At 35.4% G+C, this 26492-nt stretch overlaps 1 protein-coding gene across 16 annotated transcripts in view; it reads left to right on the plus strand.

Annotated features, from left to right (window-relative positions):
* Positions 1-26492, plus strand: part of LOC124170630 (plasma membrane calcium-transporting ATPase 2) — a 611417-nt gene that overhangs the window by 561343 nt on the left and 23582 nt on the right. For all 16 annotated transcript variants that reach the window (XM_046549474.1, XM_046549473.1, XM_046549486.1 and 13 more), the window contains 6 exons: positions 14045-14239; positions 15181-15387; positions 17780-17978; positions 18992-19203; positions 20690-20841; positions 26174-26312. In XM_046549474.1, the coding sequence (XP_046405430.1) occupies positions 14045-14239; positions 15181-15387; positions 17780-17978; positions 18992-19203; positions 20690-20841; positions 26174-26312 (1104 nt within the window). The remainder of the gene's footprint in view (positions 1-14044; positions 14240-15180; positions 15388-17779; positions 17979-18991; positions 19204-20689; positions 20842-26173; positions 26313-26492) is intronic.

Here is a 26492-nt window from a genome sequence, read left to right on the forward strand (position 1 = left end):
TTGCATTATATCTTGCCTGGGTTGGAAAAAGTGTGGTAGCACACTAATGATATTGTCAGGAGGCTGATATTCACCAAAATTAATAGGCAAGATTTTTATAGGCTAATTACAAATGACATGATGACGTAGCAATGATTTTACTACGGTTTTTGTGATCTGGGTAATCCACTTTAAATGACCTAAGTTTGTATTCCAAAGGTTATGTTGTTGTGTGCTAATGTAATGGAACCATTTTCAATTGAATGAAATGATATGTTTATCATCTGACCACTACTTTTTTCTGACAAAGCATTTAGCCACCAGGCATTATGTAATATGCTCTACACTCTCTTCAGCCCTCTAATTGGCAAGATTTCAATGTCATTGGTGGCCAAATGTTCTGGCTAGTCACGTTACTGTCATAGGACCTTGACTTGATTGAAAAATTGGTCAGAAAGAGAGCAATATTTAGATTTTGATATTGGAATGGTCAAGTATTATGTAAAATTCCATATCTTAAAGAAAGCTGCCATCTGTTTACTCTATTGTTCCAGGGCATATTCTCATACATCTATCTTTTTCTTTTTCTCTGTAATGTCCTGTCAGGATAATGAATTCATCCTGAGATGTCCAATTGCCTACTGGAACTGCTTTTCAGTCACCTAAGTGGATTTCCATTTAAATTGAATGAATTTATCTGAATGGAGTTTAAAGTGATGCTCTGTTTTCACCTGTGTTGATGAATTTTACTTCCCTTGTAGAGGATATGCATCTTATTTAATGATCAGCAGGAATTGTCTGACAAATATCAAGATTTCCTCCTGTGCATTAGCTATTTTAGTGAAGTGAAATTCACTAAATGTTGTTGTGGGATTCATACCATGATTTGGTTGAGATCTTTCTAAAGCACATCTTTGACCTTGATGTGATAACTAGTGTGTGTGTAAAGCAGCATAAAAACTAGAGCTGCATCATTCACTACGAGATGCAAGTGGAGAATTGATAATTACTATGAGAATGCTACTATGATAATTGCTACTGACCACAGGTATCGCAGAAGAATTACATGACTAAGTTATCTCAGTTCTGCATAATTGAAAAATTTTCAGTTCTTCCCTCTGGCACTGGTGATCTAACAAGGGCTTTCCTGGGTTAGTTGCAATACTCCTCATTATTTATGTGGAATGATTTTTAAATGAATACGCAAAATCTGTTAATAACGCGCAGTGATGCTGAGTGTGAGCAGCAACTGATGCTGTATATGAACCATAAAATCTGTGATGTTGCAGCCATGGAATGGTGTAAGGCATGAGGTAGCCACCTCCAACAAAATGTACCTTAATAGAAGAAATCTCTGAAGATAAAGAGGCTGAGCCTTGAAGTTAGGAATTGATGAAGTATTTTTTTAGCCATCTTTGCTTGTATGCATATGAATGCTAATGATGCAGCTGAAGATGATGTACAAGCATGATGTGGTATTTTTGTGCCTGGAGATTTTTTTCCTGGAGATGGCAATTGCTCTGGAATAATGATGGTGTTTCCAAACCCATGAGCAGTCACAAATGCCAAGAATGCTGTAGACAGCCCAAAATACGGTGATATTGAATTTTTTCACAACTTTCAGTGAAGAGAATTAGAAGGCTCATTTATCTTATCTTTGTTGTTGTATCGAGTTTAATGTGTTCCTAAACTGTTAAAAATGTTGACTGAAGAAGCACTCAGAAGATTGCACATAGTGCATCTGTGTTATATCTAATTTTCAGCAGTTTCATTGCATGGGCCCAAGCATGAACCAATGAAAATTTTTTTGCAATTGGAGGAAATTATGATACTTCATTACTTGTTTGAAGGTGCCTGCAAGTGCATTTCACCTAACTGCTGTGAAATTGACATCCAATTCATCCACATAAAATTCATGATCTTGACCTTTAAGTTTGTCAATGTGTAGTGTGTTGTCATAAACTACCAATACCTGAGCATACTGTGACCACATTTGCACTGATTACTTCTATTGCTACAGCACTTCATAATTGGATTGTAATATTATCAAGATGTGTACGATGAATAGCTCCTAACCAGCTATTCAAAATGCACAAAATCATGAAGAATGCATTATAAATCTAGTATTTATGGCATCAAAGTGGGTTTTTGGAAGTGATCTAGTGAGGTGTTTTTTTCCACTGCTCTGAATATCTATGTTTATGGAAAGCATTTAAGGCCATGTGCTGCTAAACAAAAAATGTTGATATATATAAGGTGTACAAAACTAAAAATATTTCACTCAAGTGGATTTTATTCCATGCAGTAATATGGAAAATCCTTTCCTACACGTTGTGAGCAACATGAAAACATCTGGTGACTGCGAAGTGTTTGAGAATGACAAAGCAATCTCAAGATGACGTCTGACGTTGAAACCATGGTCGTAAATTTGTGAATAAATATTGCTGTGAAAGCACAAAGTTCTCTTTTTAATTTTAATAATGAATCGCTTTCACCAAGTTATGCCTCAAACAATCAAGTAGATACTGGACTCAGATCCTACTCATTTTTAGTAATCGTCATCACGATTATGGATAATTCTGCAAGTGATGTGATCTCATTAGAGATGTCATATATGTCACAGATATGTCACAAATGTCATATACTGCACCAATAGTGGAAGAAATGTGGTCCATCTAAATTTAGAGGAATGACTATCATAATTCTCCTACCATACATTTGATTTTTAAGCAAGAATAAATATAGTATGGTTTTAGCAATTTCTCTGTGTGACATCCTGTCAACATCAAGAGTTCTCCTAGTGCCAATGGCAGTGAATAAATAATGGAAATCTTCATAAAAGCATGCATAATTTATCTTCAAGAGTTAAATCACGTGTTTGTTTATTTGTTTGTGATCAAAGTGCTTCTATGGTATTACATGCAAGTGATATGAGTGCTAAGTTGCATTTTTAGTTGAATATTGAGTTGCGTAAGCTATTCACAGAAATTACTGCTTCATGCCGTTGGAATGACGACTGATTTTGCATGAAAGTTTAAGTTGGAAAAAAGTGAATTAGCTTGGAAAAAAGAATGTGAAAACAAAATTTAACACCCATATCAAAAGAGGACATTTTTCATAAAAAATCTTAATTGATGGTTTTGCTAATTTTCATTTTAGGGGATCCACCTTAATGTTAAAAATACCAAAACCACTGATAGGTCGCTAATAATTTTTCGTTGAGAAATACTTGATACCCAACCACTATTTATCATTAATTTGAGTATTGACTTGTTAGTTATCTTAATTAGCCTCTGCTCTTTCCAATAGTCACAGCTTAAGGAAGTATCTGGGAGCACCAAAATGATGCTTATTGAATTTCTCTCAACAATTTTTCGGAGCAGTTTTTTTCTTACGTAGGAGTAATGAGTCTTAAATACCTATCTGCTTAAATGAGAATAATATCATTGAATTATTAAAAATAATTGTTTCCCCTGCCTTTTCTTTCTCCCTTTTTTTAAATGGCTTGGGAAAACTAGAGCAAAGTATTTTTCTTCAGAGTAAGAATCAAACACTTGCTGTGACTGAAATCTGGTGCTCATGGTTTTTATGCTTGGTCTGCATTCAGTGACGATATGTGATGAATTCTGATCAGCTAAGATTATGGAATTTTATTTACACCTATAGTGTAAATATTTATTTTGTGTATGAATTGGTCATTCTGTACACAATGGAGGTTTCCACAGCCTTCGATCTTCTGTTCATTGAGAACTAATTGCTACAGTGTGCCCGTAAATTTTTGTGAGTAAACAGTGCTACTCATGAAAATGTATTCAAGTTGGAAATGTAATGGAGAAAAATCTGCCAATTTTCTTTTGGCTTTCGTAATAAGGATAATTGTGAGTGAATTTTAACCAAGTGACTAAATGGAAAAATTAAATATCAAAGCTTGATGATGTTATACTTTAAATACCCTTTCCTGTATCCAAGTCGTGAAGTTTATTTGGACCGAATTTGACCATTGAAATTAGGACAGATCACATTTGAGGTTGATCTTTGTGGATGAGTGATGGAAAGGTTTATTTGGACCGAATTGTTCCCTAAATTTCCTCCAGAGGATGTATCTGACTTACTTTCAAGATTTCATCTACTTCTTCATTGAAAATCAATGTTTGAATTTTGGAAATAACAGGAAATGAATTGCCAGTGAAAGCAGGAAAAAAGTGAACATCAATTGGAGATTATGATGGCTATAATGGAATTCATGTTTCCAATGAATAATTATTCTTAAAATAATCAATAGCAATCATGCATGGATCTGGCTCAATCGAGTAATTGGTCAACTGAATGTTTGGATGAGACAGAAAGTGACCTCTGCAGGCAGCAATCAGTATTATCCAATTAATACAAAATGTTATTCATGTGAACTTTGTGACATGGGTATTGGAAAACCTCTTATTCAGGAAGTATTTCAAACCAGTGTTTGAAAAATTTTACACAGTGATGGGCTTCAACTTGCGAAATATATAAAAAAATTGATTTATAACTGGTTTTTGAAATACCAGTGTGCCTCAGATTTTGGAAATGTGGCAAAAAGTTGAACTCACTAATCAATAATTGAAATATTCTCAATATTTTGAGATGAAGAGGTGCTGAAGAGGAACTCAATATAAAATCTTTAAGGTTACATAGAGGAATATGTGCTTTTTTCATTGAAAATATTTTCCTGGTTGAAAGTGAAATCGTGAACTAGTTTGGCTGTAGTAAAATAGGAATTAACTGTGTGATAAAATGGTACATACTAAACCTTAATCACAATGGATTTGCCCAGTGTTACAGCTCAAGTTTTCCCACTTTTGAGCTAAAATAAGTGGGTTCTACAGAGATATTTTGCTTAAATATAAATAAAATATATGCAAAGGCCAATTGGTGAAACCATATACCTATATGACATGGTTAATTCCTGAAGGATTATATTTTAAGTTGAGTGAGGGTGATAAGAAAAATTAATCATAACATAATGATGGATTTACCTTAATGAAGATATTGGTTGAGCTGTGTTGTTAATCCATCATCTAAAGCTGCTGGTGAGTATAGTTCTCATTGTTTTGTGTTTTGATTTCAATTTATATCATTTAATTGTAGTACATTCATTTCGTTTATTTACCGACAGTTTTACTGTTATTGTTGATACCTCTACTAGAAGAAATCGATGAAAAACAGTTTATGCCTTGCCTTGATCAAGGTGGCTTCATGTTCAAAAGTTGGAAGACTTTCTTCTGCTTTTATAATCCTGGGATCATTAGTGTAGAAAATACTGTGCTACTGTGCTCTTAGTGATCACTTTTTCCAACCCAGACAAAGGTCTTTATGGTGTTTGGTGTCAGTTTTTTTGGGTCTCTTAGCTTTATTTTTAAGTTATAAGTTTATTAGTCTTTATCATGATAGAATGGTGAAAATTTTATCTATGGCTATGTTATTTGTTTAGTTTATAAATTATTTCCATACATTAATACTTGTTACCTTGACTGATGAATGAGTGCCTGGTAAGAGGTAACGGAGCGATTGTAAATTATCTAATTTATATTTACTTGGTATTTAGTGAAAAATGGTAATGGTAAACCAAGGGAGCTGGTATGACCATAAGTTTACCATAAGGTTTAAAATGTTATCTGTTGAAGATTTGAAAAAAAAATATCTTTCATTCCTTCTGGGTGAATTTATTATTATAATTATTATCCTGAAGAAAGGAGGTACTAACTTCTACCTTTGTTTTACTTTATGCTTCTCTTCAGTTCTATGATTTTCCATCAAGTGTTTACTTGTATTAGGCTGTGCAAATGCTATCTTCATTGAATATTTTTTATGATGGTCTTCGCTGCTTATTTTTATTTTTTTCTTTGCAATTTTGGACACATTTGACTGTTGACACTTTAACTGTTTTCTGTTTTTAGGGAAGTGCTGTGTACTAATACCTGAAAAAGCAAATGCCCTAATTTCCAAAGCTATTTTAAATAAGTTCAGATGGTTACATTCCTCGAAAAAGATCTTGTTAGGGATCAAGTCATGAGCTTTTTCACAAGCTGGCTGGGTGTTTAAAGCATGTAGAACCAGAGTACATTTGGGAGTATTCTGTGCAAGAATAGATAGTTAACTGACCCAGTTTGGTATTAATTTAAAATGTTAAAGAAAATTCAACATACTGTGGTGGATGAGTAATTAGTAGTTTTCAACGCATGAATTTTATTTAATAATAAGAATTTACGACAACCAAGGTTTTAGAAATTTACCCATCATCATCAGGTTAGGTCATTTTGCGTGAGATGACAATGTTATTGTTGTTCCAATAGTGGTTAACTCATTAGGTTCCTCATTTTAACATCATAAATTTCGTTCAATAATTTGATAGGAATATTTTATTATATAATTGGTAAACAATACATAAGTCAGTGATTCAAATAAGAGCTAAACATTTTTTCTAATCTATTATCCTCTGTGAATGAGTGACAGAATTTTGATTTATGGTGCAAATGCATTTCATTACATTTTATTACTTCCACATCTATACTTGAAAATGCCTTTCAGTCTGCAAACTTCCTTGGCGGTCTTGGATGACTGTAGTATGAAATCTGTCCCTGCCAATGTAAAGTTAGTGACTTTGATTCCTTCTTGGGTAGGTAAAACATATTCTGCACCCAAATGTTTCTAATTTACTGCAGTTGTTTTCATTTGGAAAGCTTCAAATGTTGGTGCTTCAAGGCATAAACTATGAGTGAATTATTCTGTAACGTATAGGTTTGAAACATCAGGACATTAGGAATGTCATTAAATTATGTGGGATTATCATGCACTTTTGTGCCATATGCTGTTGGTGAAAGCTGTTCAGGCCCTCCATGAGTTCAACTCTTACGTAGCTCAGCTGTTGAAATAATGTCTAAGGCATCCATTGTCTACTGGTATGTATATCTTGGGATGTATGCCTTGACCTCCTTAAAAATAATGGATGACTTGGCTTCCAAAAAATGGAAAAAATTGACCTGATGGAGAATCTTATTAGCCTTCACCTTTGTCTTACATAAATCTTGAATTAGTCCTTATTCATGTGAAAGTAATTCAGGCTCCTGATCTTTTAAGTCATGCTCATAGTATCTCATGCGTGGTTTGAAAATGTGGTGTGATAGCATCACTCGTTAATCCTCATAAATTTTTTCTCTCAAATGATATATATAACTTTAACAAGATTATATTTCAACATAGTTCTAAGACATTGTCATTGCACAGAATATCTAATTGTCCTTTCATTTTCATGTGTCCTCCTCTCATATCTACCTTTCCGATAATGTGTAGTCATCTGTTCCATCCATTGTCAAGTGGTCATCTTAGATATTAAAATAAATAAAGATTTATGTATTGAGACAAGCTGAAATGAAGTGCAAGCTGCATTAAGCATTTATGAACTAGTAAAACCTTGTGAAATTTCTCTCAGAAACACTTAGAGACCTCTGGAAAACATGTAGTATTGTAATTGAACTTTTGAATATAACTGTAAGAAATGGACAATTTTCATTCTGGATGTTAATAGGGTAGTTTCCTTCATCAAAGAAAACGAAAGGCATTGATTGCGATTCGTTACCTACCATTAGTGTATTCATAATATACAAATGATTTGGTTTTAGAAATCCCAGTTTAGACGAATGGCAATGGTCAATTTTAACCGCATTTGAAAAAGGCCAGATTGGTGCCCATGCGATACCACTCCACGTGACGTCACAGGGACCTAGTTTCTATACGAGTAGATAGGAGTTTTACATCGTCTGAGATTATCAATGCATGCATGAGGCACAGAGCCCAGGGAAACATGTCTTAATAATCACCTATTTAAACCGGCTAAGGTCGGAAAGTTTTCTTCGTTTGATAAGGTATTAATAATCCTTATTTAAGCCAAGCGCTACCAGCTAGCAGGGTACTCTGCTACCTGCTAGCATCCTGCGTTGTATCAGCGCTCAAAACCTCACCCCAAGGTCACCTCACTTGGCGACAGCGGGAACCAGAATGACGTCACACGGAGTTTTCCCGGTATTCATACTTAGCTGCAGCGTTTACACGCACTTGATAATTTTCACTCTTCAATTAATCACGAAAAATAGATATCGTCATTTAAAAATCTAAAAGCGTGAAATACGTATTCCAGGAGTAATAATCTTTCGATTCAGGCAATAAAATAATATTAGGAAACCACCCTATTGTTGTGGCATAGTGAGTATTCGGCTGCTGATCACAGGCTCCCTGTGTCAATCCTGGGTCATGCATTATCCAAAATAAAAATTTTTGTGGCTGAAAGTGGCCTAGGGAAAGAAACTGCCCTCCCTGCCCTGAATATGTCAGCTTTACTTGCCCGTGGTTTTGTTCAGAGTGAGCTCTACCCTCAAATATTCAGGTTAAATTAATGAGTGAGTGATAGCATTTTATGCATTAAGATAAAAAGTTTCTGCTAGTAAATAAAATAAAATGCCAATGCTGTCTCTGGAAATACATATGTCCATAAACATTGTGGCAGACAACATATTAAAATATCCTTTCTTAATTTTTCCTGCACAATTATTGAAACTTAGTGATGTGAATATTGCTTACAAGAAGATGTCATGAGAGTGATGTTCAGGATCTGAACGCCAATGTTATTTTCTGAAACTACAGAGGTAGTTTAGAAAAAGTGTCACTGCTTTCTTCCCCTTAGGCTTGGGATCAAGAGATAATCGCAAGTAAAGATTTGGCGTGGCATTACTCCCCTCGAGTATGTGCACACATTCAAAATCAGGCGTGGCCAAGTGCAATGAGGCAAGCAGCCCGTAACTGTTGCCACCAGTGCCCAGTGTTTGAGTTGGGATATCGCCAATTTTTTTCCCTCTTGTAATTTAAGGAATCACTGTTGCAACCGAGCCCCATTTATTTACGTCAGTGAAATTAGTATTTTTTCTATTTTAATTCATTTATAATATTTAAATTGGTATATTTTCTGTGAAAAAACATCTGGTGGGAACAAAAACGGCATAAACCTTGTATCATATATTTTTGTGTAGTAGTCTAAAATCTTCTCTTAGCCCATGAGAGAGCATTTTTTTTAAATGATGTTCCTTGAGAAAATCAATGTAAATATGTTTCACATGCCCTTCTATTTTCTGCCAATATCATTCTCACTTTTTAAGGAAAAGAAAGTGATAATAGTGAAAATTCCAGGGCATTCCCGAGGAATATACAAGGCCAACTTTTGCAGCATAATAAAAATTCAGTTCATTCTCTTTGGTCTTGAGGTAGTCAAGCAATCTATCGAAGCCCTTTGTATTCATAGAAGTATTCTTGGATCTTCGAAATCCGTACAGAATGCATAGGGCAGAAGTACATTGAAAATCCAGAAAATGAAATGTAAACAAAAGAAATACGAATTTAGCTGACTTGAATGAATGCGGCTGGGTGGTGAGAGTGATAACTTAAATTATAAGAAAGAACAAAATTAATGACATCAGGACTTGATCCCAGGGCATCCATATCAACAGTTTCAGGCCACGTGCCTTTGCACCCACAGCCACGCTGGATGATGGGCATACTCAAGGGGGGTGACGGCCCGCCAATTCTTTACTTGAGATTATCTCTCAAATCCAGGCATGTAGGGAAGAAAGCCGTGAAATATATGAGGTAAAGATTCATGTCATAATTCAAGTAATACATTTTGAAATGTGTCATTTTATAGAATATGTCAAATTGATGACAGTTCCTAAAAATCTCTGCATCAGGCAGTGGCAGGTACGAGGGAAGAGTCACAGATGTGTAATTTGATACACCGTGACTAAATTCAGGGGCATTTAAAAAACAAATTCCTAGTGGACTAGAGAGTGAAAAAATTTGAGTGCAAGTGAATCTGCACCCGGCATTACCTGAAATCTTGTTTCTGTAAACACCATTTATATCTTTTTTAAAGTGTCCATCATATGTAATCTTTACCTAGTTCTTGTTCTTCGAGGCACATCAAGTGATAGTGTTAGTATATCTGTCAATTACATAGCCCCTGGTTTCAGCATCATCGCCTTCATCTCATCATGTCTCCCCCCCTCTCGGCATTTTCGAACATCCACTATCTATTCGTTATACCAGCCATGCTCTTGGCTTTAGCTTTGATTTCATCTCTTCTATTAGATGATGGCATTCCATCCATGTATACCCTGGGGAATAAATTGAGCATGCCCCCCTTTTGGCTACCGCGAGGGCTAATGGCTAACCTTTAATGGCCCTACTTGGAAAACAATTATAATTAGCCACAATGTGGGAAATGAGAGCAATTTTTATTTCACATTACTCAGCTTCTTTGACATCTCCGTCTTTTTAAAATTCTTGAGAAGTGTTGTTGTATATTAACAAGAATAGGATAGATATGGTGAAAATGCAGAATTCTAAAGCTTGTGGGGATAAAAATAGTTACTAATGAATGCACCAAAGAGGTTTAAAATATGAAAGCTATTCACAAATCATTCATAGGAATGAGTCGATTTGGTTCCCGATTCCATTAGTTTTTTAGGTTGGCACTGGAATCGCAACCTAAGCAAAAAAGAGTCAGTACCAAAATAATTTGCGAAAAACTTCTCTGTATTATAATTTACATTGCATTCTTTGAATTTCGTGATTTTTAGGAACCAGAAATCTCAAATATTAAACATAGATTATGAAATGCTTGATTAAGTACCAGAATCAAGGAACTTAACCAGAATTGGAATCGACATTATAAAGGAACTGACCTCCTTAATCATAATAACCTGTAATCAGGGTTCCCACTCAACTGTGAAAACCTTAAAACCGTGTATGAGCCATGAATATAGTCTACCGTGAAAAAACCTGGAATAAGCCGTGAATTTCATCATAAAACCTTAAAAATCTCTCCAAATTGGTTGTATAACTACGATTGGCAGATGAAAAAAAAATTGCTATTTGGATCATGTTTCAAGGCCGAGTCACGTGCAGGCATTGTCCACGCATTTATCTACACACATGTATTTGAAGGGCAGTTATTGGTCCGTAGGGCATGGCAACACATTGACCTTAAGCCTGTGATTGGAAGACTGGTAACTGGTAACGTGTTCATTAACCCTGGCAAAAAATCTTCACTTCCTGACACTTTACTTCCCTGCCACCCTACTCCGTCCATTTTCCCACTCATAACCAGGCCCTGCATTTGGCTAACCGCAGGTGACGTCATGAGAGAGAGCAGTGTCATTGCTGCGTTTCCACTCACGGCATGTGTTGCATTTTTTAATTTGTAGTTAATGTGTGACTGATGATTGTTACGTGATCTCTATTCCTGACTAAAATGGTATATCAACAGACCGTGAATTTGACAACATTCAGTCCGTGAAAATCTAGAAAAAAACGTGAGTTTTATAATTTAGTTAGAGTGGGAATTCTGTGTAATTGACCACAGTGATTAACGTAGATCAACTGCAGGAATTCTACTCATCATCAATTTGTGTTTTGTGGTCCCTACATATAAATATATTTAATCCATAATCTCCATCACACTGTGTATTTTTAAATTCCTATATTATTTGCATTATGCATATATTTTCATTATAGGGATTGGCTATGTTTCATTTATGGCCCATAGTCAAGCAGTTCTTGCCATAGGAGCCTGTAACCAATAACCTGTAATGTTTGATATTCCTTTTATATATAGGGACACTCCACCTAGTTGGCACCTTTAATATATTCATGTTATTATTCCTTTGCGTATAGGAACTGATAATTAAATTGCATTATAGTCATATAATAAAAATACATAAAGGTTTGTCATGTAACATTTACCTTTGTTGTCCCAGTGTTTTTTGCAATTTTAACTTAATGTTTAGTGATTGGCCTCGGTGGTGGAGTAGTGAAGTCCTCACCTCTCAAACCGAAGGTTACGGGTTCAAGTCCTGCCTGGGTAAGTTACCTCTATCCTGGGCATGGGTGTTTGTGATTGTACGGTTATTAAATGCTGGTAACCCTGGATATAAAGGTGTTTATGGTTTTTTTTGGGGCACTTTAAAAATAAAAATAAGAATAGTGGTTAATAATTAAAGTGATTTTCATGTTTGAAGCAATTTATTCATCTTTGAGAAGTTCAGTGCATAGAACTTTCATACATTTGCCTAAGATGTTACTTATTCTTTTGGTGATCCCTAACCCTTCTTTCGCCCTCATTTGTTGGAGTCGTGTGAAGGTGAGGAGGAATAGCTGCCACCTATGCTTTCTATGATACCCTGTTGATAGATTTCATTCTTAATCTGCTGGACGGAGTAAACATATGTCTCCCCCCCTTCATGATTTTTTGAGGGCATGAGAACTGAGAAATAAGAGCGGGATACCTGTGAATATGTCTATTTTTAGCTGTGTCAAAAACAACAATTACAGTGCTAGAAGTACAAAGACAAATGACAGTCACCAGTAAAAAACATTACGCATTGTCCCATTCTATGACTTAAATGACTCATTTCATGACATCTATTGTTTGATATTCGGTCACTTTAAAAAAAATGCAATTTATACATGATGTTTTTTCTTTTGCATAAATGAATTTAAACAAAGAATCCAGTTGGTACTTAAGAAATGTAGTATGAAATCCATCACATAATTCTTTCATTCAGGCTTTGAATTTCATGACTTTTCCAGCTTTTCTTGGTCTTAAGGGAAGTTTTTTGAGATAGTCATTGAATTTCTTTATATACTCACCATTCAAGAGACATCTTAAGATGAAATGCTGGATAACTTAGGGCCAAAGTATTTCTGCGTGGCCTGGCTATCTATTGCAAGGGATTGGTTTAATTCATGAGTTTCAATATTGCAGTTAATTCAATATGAAGAGATTAATGTATAATTTCTAGATAACCAAAATAATATGTGACAGTTATCATTTCAGGGTGTGATGTTGTTTGTAATGCTACCACTAAAATTACAGCATGTTTATAAGTATGACCAGCAGAATTGTGCGCAAGTGCTCTTCCCTAGCGTTTTCATTTTTTACTTGAGTTGATGGTAGCAAGAAATGAACATTGACTTTCTACAGGGTTATTCCATGCTTTAGGTTCCGGAACAGCTTTTGAGGAGGGAGCTGAGTTTGAATTTAATGTGTAATAAGTGTTTCTTGTTGTAGTACCCATTAGTTACATGCATAATAGTGTTAGGGTCATATCTTAAGGCATTTAAGAAATTTGCTAAAACCTGTAAAAATGTGAAATATCACATGAGTCCAAGGCATTCATATAGATGGGGTAATGTTACGTTGCATTACAGTATGTCCTCTTGCAATGATTTGGAGCTAGGAAAACCTGGGTAATGACCCATATCACCCAGGGACCTGTGACTTATTTGCCCATTTTGGTCCGTTTTATAATCATTCTCCCCATAATCATATTTTATGACTCTTTTTGCGAAAAACCTGCTTTTTCCTGATTAAAGTCTACGGCTATGACATTTAAAACTTTTTCTCACCTCTACTGACATATGCTGTCAAAAAAGTTTGAATTGAAGAATTCATTGAGATACTGAATTCTACATTAGTTCAGCATTAATAATCATCCATTTTTTATGTGATGTATCATTAAATAGCATAGGAAATTACCGACAATTTAAGCATTGTTGATTGCCATTTCCTTTGACTTACTCTGCTGCTGATGTCTCAATTCCTTAGTCACCTTTGAACATTTGTATCGATATAAACCCATAGTTACTTTACACTGTTATCCGTTAATTCTGACTTAAACAGTAGGCTGGTCAAATTTAACTTTTGATTGTGGTGTGAATTTAACACAAGTACAGAAGCACAGTATTTTTTTAGATGATCCCATTTAGTTTAATTCAGATTCAATTCAAGTGGTTGGTTTTTTGGAAATGTGTCAGAATTATTCATTGGGTAGAATTATTCTTAGAATTAAAAAAAAACTATCCTTCGCGAATATAGAAGTTGAGGTGTACTATTGTTTTTTATACTTTGATGTTACTTTATGAATGACAAATTCCATCAAGATTTGTAAAAATATGGCATGGCTATTTCTTTTTGCTTTTATAGGTTCAGCAGCACTTGATTGACAAAGTTTGGCCAAAATTAAGGGTACTTGCCAGATCTTCTCCAACTGATAAATATACATTAGTCAAAGGAATAATAGATAGTAAACTGAGTGACAGCAGAGAAGTGGTGGCTGTAACTGGAGATGGAACGAATGATGGACCAGCCCTGAAGAAAGCTGATGTGGGATTTGCGATGGTATGATTCCTTTTTCTTCTTATCTATTATATCTTTCATACTTTCCATTGCCTCAAATGTATCATGATTTAATTTTCTTTTTCTGGTGTGTCACAGTGGAGGGAACTGCCTCCCCATGGAAACATTCTGCAGTAAAATTTGAAAGTATTTGCTCAGTATATGCAAATGATTTCCAAGTGACATGAGTTTATGGGGAATGTGCATGCATTTTTATCTCGTGTTACTCTGTGGTTTATACAAAATTTTCTCATCACTTCAAATCTCTAAGCTAAAAATATCTTGGTCAACTGCAGAGATTACTGTTTTCATTTAAAATTGTCCTGAAAATTTATGACAGCCTCATGATGTGAATACCTTGTAGGTTATTTCATGTTAAAAAATGAGCCCCTTAGTGGACCATCACATAATTTGATTATGTTTGGTACATGTAATGTTAGTTTGTCACTTCATATGTCTATAAAAAGTTCTGTTATATTTATAGAATATTTTTTAGAGACATGGCTCATTGTTAATTTTCAAATTTTTGCAATTTAGTCTTTTGTTTTTAGTATAAATTTAATGATCATATTTAGCCATAAATTTTTGTAATGACTTGTTTTGATTTTAATATATTGTAAGTACATACTTAGAAAAAAATTCAGAAATACAGTCAACTCTATTACTCGACTCCCAATTTTACTATTTACTGATATTTACTTAGATTTTTTGTTCCAGCCATTATACTCGTTAAACAGTGAAAAACAATAAGATAAGGAATATAATTGGTGCTCTTTCTGGTCTCTGAATTTGGAAATATAAATTAAATAATTTTGAAAATGCTATTAATATTTTCCAATTATGTGAACTGGATCATAGGAATGTTGTAAATTTAGGTGGTGTGAACCTCAATTTGTGCTTACATATAAGTATTTAAAATTAATATTCTGTGCTTGTGATTTCAGGGGATTGCTGGAACAGATGTTGCGAAAGAGGCCTCAGATATTATCCTTACGGATGATAACTTCAGCAGTATAGTGAAAGCTGTAATGTGGGGAAGGAATGTGTATGATAGTATAGCAAAATTTCTCCAGTTTCAGCTCACTGTCAATGTTGTTGCTGTAATTGTTGCATTCATTGGTGCATGTGCAGTTCAAGACAGTCCGTTGAAGGTATTTTTTTATGTTTCCGTTTGAAATCACAATTAGTACAAACTACGATTTTTGTAGAAGTAGTGAAGTTTTAATGTAACACATTCAAACCAACAGATGCATGTGTGCTTCTGGTATGTGTTTTTGGGATGCATAAAGTTACAAATTTATGTCCCTGATAGGAAAAAATGCTGACCTTTTTTTGTAGTGCTAGAAGTAAAGTGTTCTGGGTTGAATGTGTTACTGAATAACTTGAAACAAAGGGTAGTGTAACAAAGGAAGCATTTTTGTTTGGAAATTTAGTTCTTGCAGGTATGACTCATATGAATGTAATTGGGTGACAAAGGGTAATACAGTATGCTTCTTTTATAGCAGTCATACTTGATATTGGTATTTCATATTAGCATTATTTCCTATTATCAACCTATTTATCGGTCATTTGAAACTTAATTTTTTTGAATCTGTTGATATTTTTTTTGCTTCAATGCTGAGGCAAATAATTACTATAATATCATCATATATATAGTCAAATAGTAAAAGACAATGGTAAAAGAAAAAGAAATCATATCACCTCCACCTATGTTGCATCAAAAAACGATGATTAATGCTTTTCTATGGGAATAAATGTATAAGGGAGGTAACTCTTTTTAGTTATCCTATAATCATAAGAATTTAGTAGTGCTGTGGAATGGACTCCTCTGTGTACCTTTACCCTGGAAATACCAGTAGTGGTCAATTAATGGTTCATGTTTTTTCTTTGCATGTAGCTTTATCATTATTTGGTTCAGGAGTTATTTTCTGACTGTTTATATTTTGGAATAAAATAGCACAAAATGAGTCAATACAGTTGAGCAACCCAAATCTGGCACCTTCAGTATTTGGGTGATGTCGCATTACAGGTACTTTGGTAGTAACCAGTGTAATTAGGGGGTCTTCAATGTGTTGTACAAGGAAATTTAATGAATTACATACTACAAAATGAGATAAAATTTAAACAACATATGTTTGATTCAGAAATAATTTATGATTAATGTGAAAGTAATTGGTTCTAAATTTACTAGCAGTCATATTCAACCATAAGATAGTATCGCATGATGGTCTAGTGAAAAGAATTCACAGAACATGCATAGATGAATTTATTACAGAACATAGGACATTACATGCTCTTAGTTGAAAAGTAAAAGAAATAAGATTTTTTTGATGGATTAAAATTCCCTTGCAGTCCATACAGACTGATGGAGAAAGATTCTTGCTGGTGGTAAATTCTGTGTTTGTAGTTGTTCTCTGAGCTGTCTGCTATTTATGTTGTCAACTCCATCAACATTTGCCATCACACAGGTGCTTCTATCCACTCAAAAGATCCGTAGATACATCAGGAGCAACTGATGGAGAAAGATTCTTGCTGGTGTTAAAGGGTTTCTTTGCACGGGCCACAAATAAACAAACATACTCTCCTCATTTTTTGTGCTCCATCTTTGTGACATGACATTCATGTCTCGGCAGCAGGGTATTGACAGAATGTGTAATGCATTGCTGCATCTTTGATTACTTAGTTGAGATCTTTGTCGTACTGTACTTCCTTACAATCGTACGATCATTTTTTGCAATACATAATACAGTGAATGTATTAAAATGGGCTTCCAGTACTCATGTCAGTCTTCTATCTGCTTCTCAGCATGCCAAGACCGTGGCCTACGGGCCAGGGCCAAGTTGAGTCATCAATGCGTTGCATAGGCAGTGCATATTACTGTTTCTGACTTGGCAATAAAATGTTGTAAGAGTAATGCAGTGTCCTATTGTCGACAGTTACAACAGAGAGTATTTTTGTTGTGAGTGTGAAATGGTTTTAGGTGGTGAGTTTACTCAGCAAAATGTTTCCTACTAAATACCCTTTGGAAATACTGTGTTTATCTGAATATAGTCCCCCCTTTTTTTTTTCTAAAAGTGCCCATGGTAAAAGTAGAGGGGGGACTATATTCAAGCGTATTTTTAACATTTTTTCCTAAGACTGAGGCCTCAAAATTAGGGGGGGGACTATATTCGGAGAAATATGGTATGTGTTGACTGATTATGATTGTTCCTGGATTCAGGGTGCTCATCTGTATTATTGTTGACTCATATTATATAGGTATGAATTCTTTTGGGCTTTGTGTCGAATTCCAATTCTAAGCTAAATAATTTTTTTTCTTAAAAATTCTCTTCTACACAGAAAAAGTGCATTATGGTACAATTGATAATAATAAGAAAAATAAGTCGTAGATGCAGTCAAAGAGCTGGATTGACAAAATGCAGTACTTAAACACTTATGGTCAAAGTTGGTGTTCTGCCTCCTGTCTTTATATTGTTAAATATCTTTTAAGCTCTTATTATTGATCCATAGTGGCTGATATACCTATTTTCTGTGTTGTTTTAGGCGGTTCAGATGCTTTGGGTCAATCTTATAATGGACACTTTGGCATCATTGGCTTTGGCTACGGAGTTGCCAACACCAGACCTGTTGTTAAGAAAGCCTTATGGAAGGACAAAGCCCCTCATCTCCAGGACAATGATGAAGAATATTCTCGGTCAAGCTATTTACCAGCTTACAGTAATATTTACTCTCCTATTCGTTGGTAAGCAGAATAATTTTACTTGATAATCTAATCTGACTTTGTTCCATTTTTAAAATTTACTTTTAACCTTGAAAGCTGCAATACATCATTTATTTCTGTTGGTAAGTCTTACTCCTGTGATTTTACATATATTGTAGGCTTTTCGTGTTGATTTTATTTGTATTCGAAAATTTTATTAGAAAACCTTTCCATCCTAAACGCAAATCCCTGATTCAGACTGTAGGAGATGCTGCAGTTTGCAGTCGGACATTTCTTGCTATGGCGAGTGCCAACACCAAAAGGGCCTCATAAAAAAGAAATTTTTTTACCTGCTAATCATAGGGTCAATTGATGGTGCCTGGGCTATCTCTCGTAATGGTGAAGGTCTTGCAATAGCGCGTACTTGGTTTAACTTGGTTCCACTCTACAATGTGTAATGATAAAAGGTTGTAATGATTGTAAAGTGAATTCCTAGAACATTTTAGTGACACAAATTCTATGTTTTCCCTCTTAAAATTTGGTTGAAATTGTTTATTTGCATGGGAAACATTAGATATCATGTATTTGATGTGTATTTGAGTCATTCCAGTTTGTTAATGCTTTGCTAGCCTACAATTTAATCGTCGAAGGGAATAATTGTGAATTAGTGACTACTTCACCTCAATGGCTCATTTTTTAATGATTGAGTATACAACATTAATTGTTTATATAGGTATTTATTGTTGGATTATTTTATTAAAGAACTCCTCAAGCAGGCTGGTATTAGTTGAGGAGGCAATCGTATTTACCTCTTTGGTGATCTTTAGAAGTGATAAGATATGTTAACTGTTCAAGGTTGGGGTAAAATCAATTTCAATTTTAACTTCCATTTAATTCTCAGTTAAGGTATTGACGTGTTGGTAAATAAAATGTTTTGTGTAGATGTTCTCTTGGTGGACGTACATGTGGCATTTACATTAACCAATGTTAAAAGTGTTTGATCCCTCAATTGTTGTGTGTTAAAGATACCAAAGAGTTGCATTATTTTCTTACAGGTGACAAAATGCTTGACATAGATTCTGGTAGAGGAGCTGAGTTTGGGGCAGAGCCAAGTCAGCATTTTACAATCATATTTAATTCGTTTGTGATGATGACTTTGTTCAATGAAATAAATGCAAGGAAAATTCATGGTCAAAGAAATGTCTTTGAAGGCATTTTTACAAACCCTATATTTTATTCTATTTGGATTGGAACGTGTGCATCACAGGTATTTATTCTACTAGTGTCCTAGTGTATGGCTTTATCACTTTGTGCTGTTGTAATTATAAATTTTAAGTTACAGAATACTTTTTTCTTTCCCTCTCTATTTCCAATAGAGAAAATTTGTACAGGTTCAGTTTTAGTTTTATATGGTGCTATGCAATTAATATTTATTAGTAGGAGAAAATTTTTTTGTGTCATTGAGTGTATGCGAGTTTCTATGCGAGTTGAAGAAAATAATTTAAGCATATTTTTTCACTATTTCCTTGAATTATATGTACTCTGGAAAATACTCAATAGGCATTACTGTATAAAATAAAGCTCAGTGATCAATATTCTTCTGAAGATACCAGGTTAGGTATTTCTCACATTTCTGAATATTTTGTAGCCAAATTCCTAGATATATTTTCTGTCACTGACATTGAACAGGTACAAAACAATCGCTATTTTATTCACTGCACAAAATATAGTGTAATTTGAGATAACTTCAGTGCCTAGAAGGAATTTGTCAGGGTATAAATGAAGGTGGTATGACAAAATGAAGCAATGCAATGCGAAATTTTTTGATTAAAACTGGTGTTCTATTTGTGCAGAACCATGTTCATATCCTTGCAAAAATTACTAAATTTTCAAATAAATTACCTTATAATGTTAACAAAGGAGCAACCATGGCAATAATGCATATCAATCAATCCTTGAATCTACCACCCTAATGAGGAATCTGTTTGCCAAGGTTGAATATCATTGGCTGAAGATATTTTGGTAACTTTGCCCACAAAACTTTTCATACAATCCTCACATCCTCCGTAATGCACCTACCAATCTCTTCACTGCCCAGCGGTGTGTCTCCAATCGGCCAAGCCATATTAGCGACGGGTGGTGTTACACATCAGCATAATGGAAACTCGGCCTGGCAAAGACCAGCTATCTAGTCTTTTGCGTAATAGCCCCCATGAAGCTTTGGAGTGTTGACGAGCACTTCATCGTAGTAGCTGTCTAACAGTCCCTAATGCTCAGTTTTTCCATAAATGTTTGTAATATATGTACACATCTCCATAGTTGAAATCACTGTTTTTGTTTTTCCAAATATCCAATGTAAGAAGGGTAGTCAGTATTTTAATGAGGTTTCTTTTTTTATTTTGCTTTGATTTTAAACGTTCAAGATTATTCTACACCTTTTCATTAGAGACACGTTTAAGTCACTACCAAAGCTCAGTATTTTGGAATTGTCATTTGTTCTTCTGTTACTTTTCCATTATTTTTATGTAATTTTGCCTCTAGTAAATAAATTCCTTAATTGCTCTATGCCAAGAAATTTGGGGATTTTAAATTGTATGGTATTGGAGAAATTATAACAAGTGTGTGTGTACTGTAGAGAAATGAAGTGAAAACTGAAAAATAATTTACCTAAAGTAACTAATTCTTTTCTTTGTCTATTCATTTGTGTTTTACTACTTACGTGCTCTTCATTTATAATCTTATAATAATTTCAGGTTCTCATTATTGAATTTGGTAGAATGGCTTTCTCAACCAAGAGTTTGACTCTTGAGCAGTGGCTGTGGTGTCTATTTTTTGGATTTGGAACCCTTATTTGGGGCCAATTGGTAACCACAGTACCTACCAGAAAAATTCCAAAAATATTATCGTGAGTACCTGTCACTAATGAATGATAAAAAATGTACAATATTTGTATTTTATATGACCTTTCCATAAGTTCCTATATTTTTTTTATAAAATTTGCATATGATGTTATCATTTTTAGCCTCAATGTATCTTATTATTGAGTGCTAAATAATAGTGATGGGAACTGTGTGAGTGAGTCAGTTCAAACGTGCGACTCAGCAGATTGAGCTGTGAGTCAATTTTTCAAATTGTGATCCAGAAAATGTTGTATTTTAAATTCGTTAAGAAATCTCCCCTCACCACCTTCCCCTTTCTTCCACTCCCCTCTCCCCTCAGCCCAGAAATGCTTTGCTGAGTTGCACTGTGTGAGTGGCTCTCTGGAGTGTGATGTGAGCGGTGAGACAGCTCCACAAAAAGAGTCGTTTATTCCATCACTAGTAAATATACTTAAAATAATATAGTTCATTACTGTGGGAAATCATACTGAAAACTGAAATTTTTTGTTTACTATACTCATGTCAATTTTTCTCATGATTTTATCTAGAGATATGCGAATAGTATCCGCGAATACTTGAATACCTCGAATACTAGCAAGTATTTAATATTCGAGTTCTCGAATAATTATGCTAAAGGTATCCTCTCGAATACTTTGAATTTTGCACCATACACTGTGGCATGCACGTCGTTGGTAGTTGACTCGGAAAAATGTAGAGAACTCTAGTCGTTTAGTGCATGCAGCGCCATTATAGGCAAGTTGACAAACTACATCAAATTCGCAGATTAGAGCAGCGAAAAGAGATTGACGAGGGGAACCGAAAATGATCGGGTGAAAAAAATCTGACAATCTCAGGTTTCCCCCACCAGGAGAACCTCAGTGCCATGGGACAGTAACTACGTAACACAATTCCGAAAATCCGCTACCCCCTCCATCCATCAGACCTCAGCCCCTCCTCCGACGCTTTCCTCCTCTCCGAAATCAAACAAAAGGCACCAGCTCGCGCAGGGTTCGTATTAAGGAGACCAAGAATAAAAAGCTTCAAAATAAAATAGCAAGTTATAGGAGAACAATAGAATAGTGTTTCACACTTCCTTCTTTCTCCCCCACTGACCTTTTTCTGCCTACCTGCTTCGAAGTTCCCCATTTCTGGAGGTCAACTGCTGCATGAGTCATCTATTAGCCCAAAAGTTGTCCAGCAATGACTTTCGGCAATTGATTCCACCTTTATTGGATTGAAATATTAGTCATGTGCGCGTAATTTAAAAAAGAATAAGACCAAACGCGAATTATTTCTGACATCATTTAAGCATTTTACGCAAGGAAATAAATGTCAAAATATGACGGAGACTTGCAATTAGCATTCTGGTGAAACTCCATATCCTCGCAGCTGAGCTGCTCGGAAGTTGATGGGGTATTTTTTTCCGAAAACATATATCAAGTTACAATTTATGAGTTATAGTATAAATCTCTATTGTCACAGTCACAGACGAAGGGATATTTTCTCAGGGTATTTGATTTCTCCCTGCTAGCAATTCGAATTCATTTGCTATCTTGTGAGAAGTTCCAAAGATGGACTGAAAATAATTGAAGAAAATCCGGTGGAGAAGTGCGTGTATGTGCAAAACGCCTCAGATTGTCCGCTGGCACTTGACAGCAGGAATGGGGGTAAAGCACGCTACTTGTTGGATGAAGCCGAGTATCAGATGGGCGTGCCGCTGAAATGGCGTTTGGTAGATAAGAATGTATACATCAGACAGAAATCCATCGTAGCAGTGTAAATGCTGAGACAGCATGCAATCATTTTTTCGCGAAGTGGTGTGTCCCCTTTGAATATTTGAAGGAGGTGTCAGTTGAATCAACTATATGCCCAAATTGTTTCCCTAAAATCAAAATATTCCATTAATCAGCTAAATTCCTGTTTGAATCCTATAAAGGAAATCACAATTACTCGCCAAAATCTTTGGTTTCCTGCTGCATAGGCAACCTAGTCAAACATTCCCGCATTCACAGTTTTTTTTCATCCATCCCCTTGAAAAACGATAGATCGAGGTTCCACTGTATACGTTTTTGTTTATACATTCATCAAGTGAAGTAGAAGAAGAAACATAAGTTTAATATGCTTTGCGCAATTCTAGTATTCAAGGTATTCGAATATTCGAGCAATGATTTAATACTTGAATTCCATATTCGAGTTCGAGAAATCTGCTATTCGACCCATCTCTAATTTTATCCAATAGTGGAACTTTTGGTCAATCAAACATTAGATATTTCCATTAGTGTCTGCCCTTCACTTAATAGTCACTGTTTTAATATAGTTTTATTCAAATATTCAAATAGGTATTTGTATCAATATTTTTTTTATTTGAGTTAAGAAAAAATCAGATCATGTTGATGAAATTAATTTTTTCACACTTGATGGAATAAGTATAAATACTGAGAATTGCAGGTCTTACATTTTTCTCTATCTAGGTATTTTAAAATTAATTACACATTAAATATAATGTTATTTTGCACCCTCGAATTTAAATGAAAGCCTGCAATAGTAAGTTGATGTTATTAATAAAGCATTGCTCACTGGATGGGATATTACTAGAGATGTGCGAATAGTATCCGCGAATACTCGAATACCTCGAATACTAGAAAGTATTCGATATTCGAGGTTTCGAATATTTATGCGAAAAGTACCGCCTCGAATACCTCGAATACTTTGAATTTCGCGTCATACACTGTCGCACGCACGTCGTTGGTAGTTGACTCGGAAAAATGTAGAGAACTGTAGTCATTTAGTGCTCGCAGTGCCGTTTTACGCAAGTTGACGAATTACATCAAATTCGTGGATTTTAGCGGTGAAAAGAGTTCGACGAGGGGAACAGAAAATGGTCGGGTGAAAAAATCCGAAAATCCCCGATTCCCCCCACCAGGAGAACCTCAGTGCCGTGGGATAGCATCCTTAGGGCATTTCCCACGATCCGCTATCCCCCTCCATTCAGCACTCGCCTCACCCACTCTGAGGCTTTCCTCTTCTCCGAAATCAAACAAAAGTTCCCAGCTCGCGCAGGGATCGCATTACGAAGACCCCTGCTTCGAAAAAAATATCGAGTTACGAGAACAAAAAAAACGTGTTTCACGCCCTCCCCCTTTTCTCACCCACTGACCTTTTTCTGGCTACCTGCTTCGAAGTTCCCCATTTCTGGAGGTCAACTGCTGTGTGAGTACCGTGGGATACTTACATTAGCGCATTTCCCAAGATCTGGTATCCCTCTCCACTCAGCACCAGCCCCCCCTCTGAAGCTTTCCTCTTCTTTGAAATAAAAAAAAGGTCACAGCTCGCGCAGGGATCATATTACGAAGACCTTAGCTTCGAAAAAATACCAAGTTACACGAGAACAATAGAAACTTGTTTCGGGCCCTCCCTTTTCTCCCCCACTGACCTTTTTTTTCCTACTAGCTTCGAAGTTCCCCATTTCTGTGGAGGTCAACCGCTGCATGAGTCATCTATTAGCACAAAAGGTGTCTAAGAATGACTTTCGTCAATTGATGTTACACCTTTATTGAATTGAAATATTAGTAATGTGCGCGTAATTTCAAAAAGAATAAGACCAAACACGACATATTTCTGAGTTTATTTAAGCATTTTACGCAAAGAAATAAAGGTCAAAATACGAGGGAGACTTAGCATTCTGGCGAAACTCAATATCCTCGCAACTGAGCTTCTCGGAAGTTGATGCGGTATTTTTTTCGAAAACATACATCAAGTTACAATTTATGAGTTATGCTATAAATCTCTTTTGTCACAGTCGAAGGGATATTTTCTCAGGATATTGGGTTTTTCCCCGCTAGAAATTCAAATTCATCTGCTTATCTCGTGAGAACTTCCAAAGATGGACTGAAAATAATTGAAGAAAATCCGGTGGAGAAGCACCTGTATTTTGCAAAACGCCTCAGATTGTCAGCTAGCACTTGGCAGCAGGAGTGGGGGTAAAGCGATGTTAGTTGAATTAATTATATGCCCAATTGTTTCCATAAAATTAAAATATTCATTAATCAGCTAAATTCCTGTTCGAATCCTTTGAAGTAAATCAAAATTACTCCCCAAAATCTTGTGTTGCCTGCTGCATAGGCAACCGAGTCAAACATTCCAGCATTCATCATTTAGTATTCGAGGTATTCGAAATTCGAGGTATTCGAATATTCGAGCAATGATTTAATATTCGAATTCGATATTCGAATTCGAGAAATCTGCTATTCGACCCATCTCTAGATATTACATTCAAATCAACTGTGGCTTTGTGCAGTCTCTGTAGTTGTTGAGGAATAAGTGTTGTGTTTCAGCTCATTGGCATTTTTTTACATAGTATCCAATGGAGGCTATGTTTGAGAGGAGCTTAGAGTAAATTTTAGCCAGAATATTCATTCTCAAGTTGCATTTTCATGTTTCTTTATTTGGAATGGATAGAAAGATAAACTTGAGCCAGTAATTGGATACTTATTAAATTATCTGTGGTTGGAAGTATCTCCCATGTTTAATTGTAAATAACTTGCCACTTGCCATATTTCTCTGAATATAGCCCCTCTCTGAATATAGTCACCCCCCCCCCCCATAATTTTGAGGCCTCAGTTTTGGGAAAAATTTAGAATATGCATTTGAATATACATAGTCCCCCATTTACATTTACCGCGGGCAATTATGGGAAAAAATGGGGGACTATATTCAGATAAATATGGTACTTTTAGATTAATTATCCATACCGTGGTATGCTTACTATTTTCATGTAATAAGTAGAGATACGTGAAATTTGCACTTTCATTTTTATTTTATAGCACGTTCAATAACAGTTAATCGCATTTTGTAGCGTCTATTTTTTATTTTCATAATGAGGTAGATGACGATAAAATGTAGTGAAACACAGTTATATGACAAAATACTGAATATTCTAAGCAATTATGTTGTAGAACAATAATAAATTAAGGAATAAGACATATAGTGGCGGAGGTATAGCTTGCCCACGCCCACTTGTAGTTCATGGCCACGTAGAGTCCCAGCCAACTAGCAGCTGGCCAGTCGCTCACATGCTTTAAGCGGTGAGTGTCGGCGGAGCATTTAAACTGCCCTCGGCACATAATGTACGAATTTTGCCCTCGTAAAAGGAAATTTGCGTTAAAATATCATATAAGTCCAGTCATCGCATCTATGTCGCATTTATTTGCACACATCGCATTTATCGCATTTGCGATTTTCATGCATCTCTAGCAATAAGCATTAATTCTATTTTTGCTTGTAGTGCTATATTTTTTTAAAAATCCGTTGCTGTTAAATAATGTTCCTCAATAAAGTATGCTATTGTAATAATTTTAGGTGGGGCAGAGGCCATCCTGAGGAGTACACCAATACTGTTAATTTAGGTGAAGAGAAGTTTGACCCTGATTCCCAAGAAAAGAAGCCTAGAGCCGGACAAATATTGTGGATTAGAGGACTGACAAGGCTGCAAACTCAGGTAAAATATTTTTGTCAATTGAAACAGCACACCATGCAGAAATCGTCTCCAAAATTAAGCAAGGTTTTTTTTACCCACTGTATACCAAACACCGTCTACGTGCCAAGTAACTTATTAACACTGAATTCATCACTAATTTACTCTGCCCATCAGTAACCAACAATTCGTTTTCTCAAATGA

Source organism: Ischnura elegans, chromosome X, assembly GCF_921293095.1.
Source record: "Ischnura elegans chromosome X, ioIscEleg1.1, whole genome shotgun sequence".
NCBI lineage: Eukaryota > Metazoa > Arthropoda > Insecta > Odonata > Coenagrionidae > Ischnura > Ischnura elegans.